This window comes from Apis dorsata, unplaced genomic scaffold (genome assembly GCF_000469605.1).
Source record: "Apis dorsata unplaced genomic scaffold, Apis dorsata 1.3 scaffold_935, whole genome shotgun sequence".
In the NCBI taxonomy this organism is placed as follows: Eukaryota; Metazoa; Arthropoda; class Insecta; order Hymenoptera; family Apidae; genus Apis; species Apis dorsata.
Window position 1 is genome coordinate 305876 of NW_006264045.1, and position 2080 is coordinate 307955.

The 2080-nt window shown below is 21.1% G+C and overlaps 1 protein-coding gene across 1 annotated transcript in view; it reads right to left on the minus strand.

The window, feature by feature from the left end:
* Nucleotides 1-591: 591 nt before the first annotated feature.
* LOC102678821 (cell division cycle 5-like protein) overlaps nt 592-2080 on the minus strand; it is a 3814-nt gene continuing 2325 nt past the window's right edge. Inside the window, exons 7-11 of the mRNA XM_006623739.2 lie at nt 1901-2019; nt 1633-1797; nt 1447-1554; nt 1189-1362; nt 592-1101 (exon numbers count right to left, since the gene is read on the minus strand). Coding sequence (XP_006623802.1) covers nt 880-1101; nt 1189-1362; nt 1447-1554; nt 1633-1797; nt 1901-2019 — 788 coding nt within the window. The 3' untranslated portion in view covers nt 592-879. The remainder of the gene's footprint in view (nt 1102-1188; nt 1363-1446; nt 1555-1632; nt 1798-1900; nt 2020-2080) is intronic.

Consider the following 2080-nt stretch of genomic DNA (forward strand, 5'->3'; position numbering starts at 1 on the left):
AAGTCAAAAGAATAAAAAATATTAATATAAAATCTTTATATAATAATTAGTCAATTTCAAATCATTTAGAAAATTATGTGAAAAAAAAAACAGATATATATGCATTTATTATTTTATATTTAAAATTAAATTAAATTAATTTTGATATCAAATTATATTTAATATTTTTTTTTAACTTATATTTTATAATTTTATAATATTTCGAAATAAATTATGCATTTTCACATGTTTTATATTTAAGATTTTATGTAGATTAATAATGAATAAAATTGAAATAATTTGTGATTTTTGTCTTTTTTTAATCATTTTCATTATATTATTTTATTACACATAGATACAATATAAAAATGTAATTAATTACATTTTTATTTTTTTTAATTAATAATAAATTTCAATCTTCAATAAATTGATTATTTATTTTATTTTTCAAATTCTATTATATGAAATAATTAGATTATATATCACTATTTTCATAATTTTAAAATAAATTGCATTTTAAATTTGCATTTCATAATTGAAAAAAATTGCATTTTAAATTTCTTCATTAAATTATTAAAATTATTAAAATTGTTGATAAAATAAACATAAATATAGATTTTAAAATTTAATTTCTTATTTAACAAACTATTTTATAATGCTAATTCTTACACACAATAAATTATATTCACATTAAATTGTCTTAATTCTGATGAATTAAATCGTCATTTGTGTATAATTCAAGATAAATAGTTCTTTCATTATACAAAATTGAGATCTTTGAAAATTTGCTTTTTTAAAGCATTCTTTTTATGAAAAATTATAGAAATTAATTTTTTGTATTTCACAAACGTTTACAATATTTGCCGTATAATATATTACAATGGATCATCTGAAAAATATTTAACATTGTTGCAACTGATCTTGTAATTGTGCATATCGTGTTTGTAATATGCGTTCTCTTTCTGTTTGCCTATTGACATCTTCCATAAGTGCATTTACTCGTCTTGGTACAGCAGCTTCTTCTTGTGTTTGTAAAAATTTGAATGTTGAAAGTTCTAAATGCGCTTGTTCTATTTGTTCCCACAAATCATGCAATTGTTTTGTTAGTACTTGTGCTCTGGTCTATAATAAAGAAAATTTATGTATTAACATCAGTTAATATGTTAATAATACATTTTATATACAATAAAAGAAAATAAAAATATGAACCTGATAACCTCCAGTAAGAACTTTTAATTTTTTTTCCATTCTTGCTGCCCGTTTAGCTTCACCAGTCATATGCATGCGATTTTCTTCTAATTTTCTTTCGCACGCTTCTACTCTATCTTTTTTCGAAGCTAAAGTTGCTCGTGTATATCTTTTTTGTGTTTCCAAATATAATATCTGATAAAATACATTACACAATTAGCAAACAAATAAAAAATTTATAAAATTTAAAATATTTCGTTATAAAAAATATAATAGTACCTGTGACAAGCATTCTTCCCATACAGTTGTATAAGAATCCAAACTTAGTTCTCCATGAGCCATGCCTTCTTTTACTACTGCCATTTCATCAGTTAAGAGTTTCTTAGCCTATGTAAAATATATCTATATATACATATAAATTTATAAATGTTATTAATTTAAAATCATATAACGAAATTAACTTACAGCAGCAAGTTCTTCTTTTTCAAAGTTAATATATGGATGTTGCTCTAAATAAGCTTGTGCTTGAGCTATTGAATTTGAAGAACTTTTACGATTTTGTTGTACTGGATTTTGTAATGCATCATATTGTAGCATTGTGATCATTTCTCTTTTAATTAGTTCTTCTGCCTAAAATAATATATTTGATAACAATTATAAATACATTGTATATATATACATATATTCAATAATGTTATTATGTGATCATAATAATATAATTATGTAATCATACTCTTTGTAAATCTGTTAATGGAGTATCCATAAATGGTCTCAAAATATTCATATTTACATCAATTGGGCGTGGTAAATCACGTTGTATAACTTGCGATCTTCTAGATAATTCTTTTTTTCCTATAAAATGTGATTAATAATAATTAATAATAAAATAATATATAAATAATTTCTAATAATT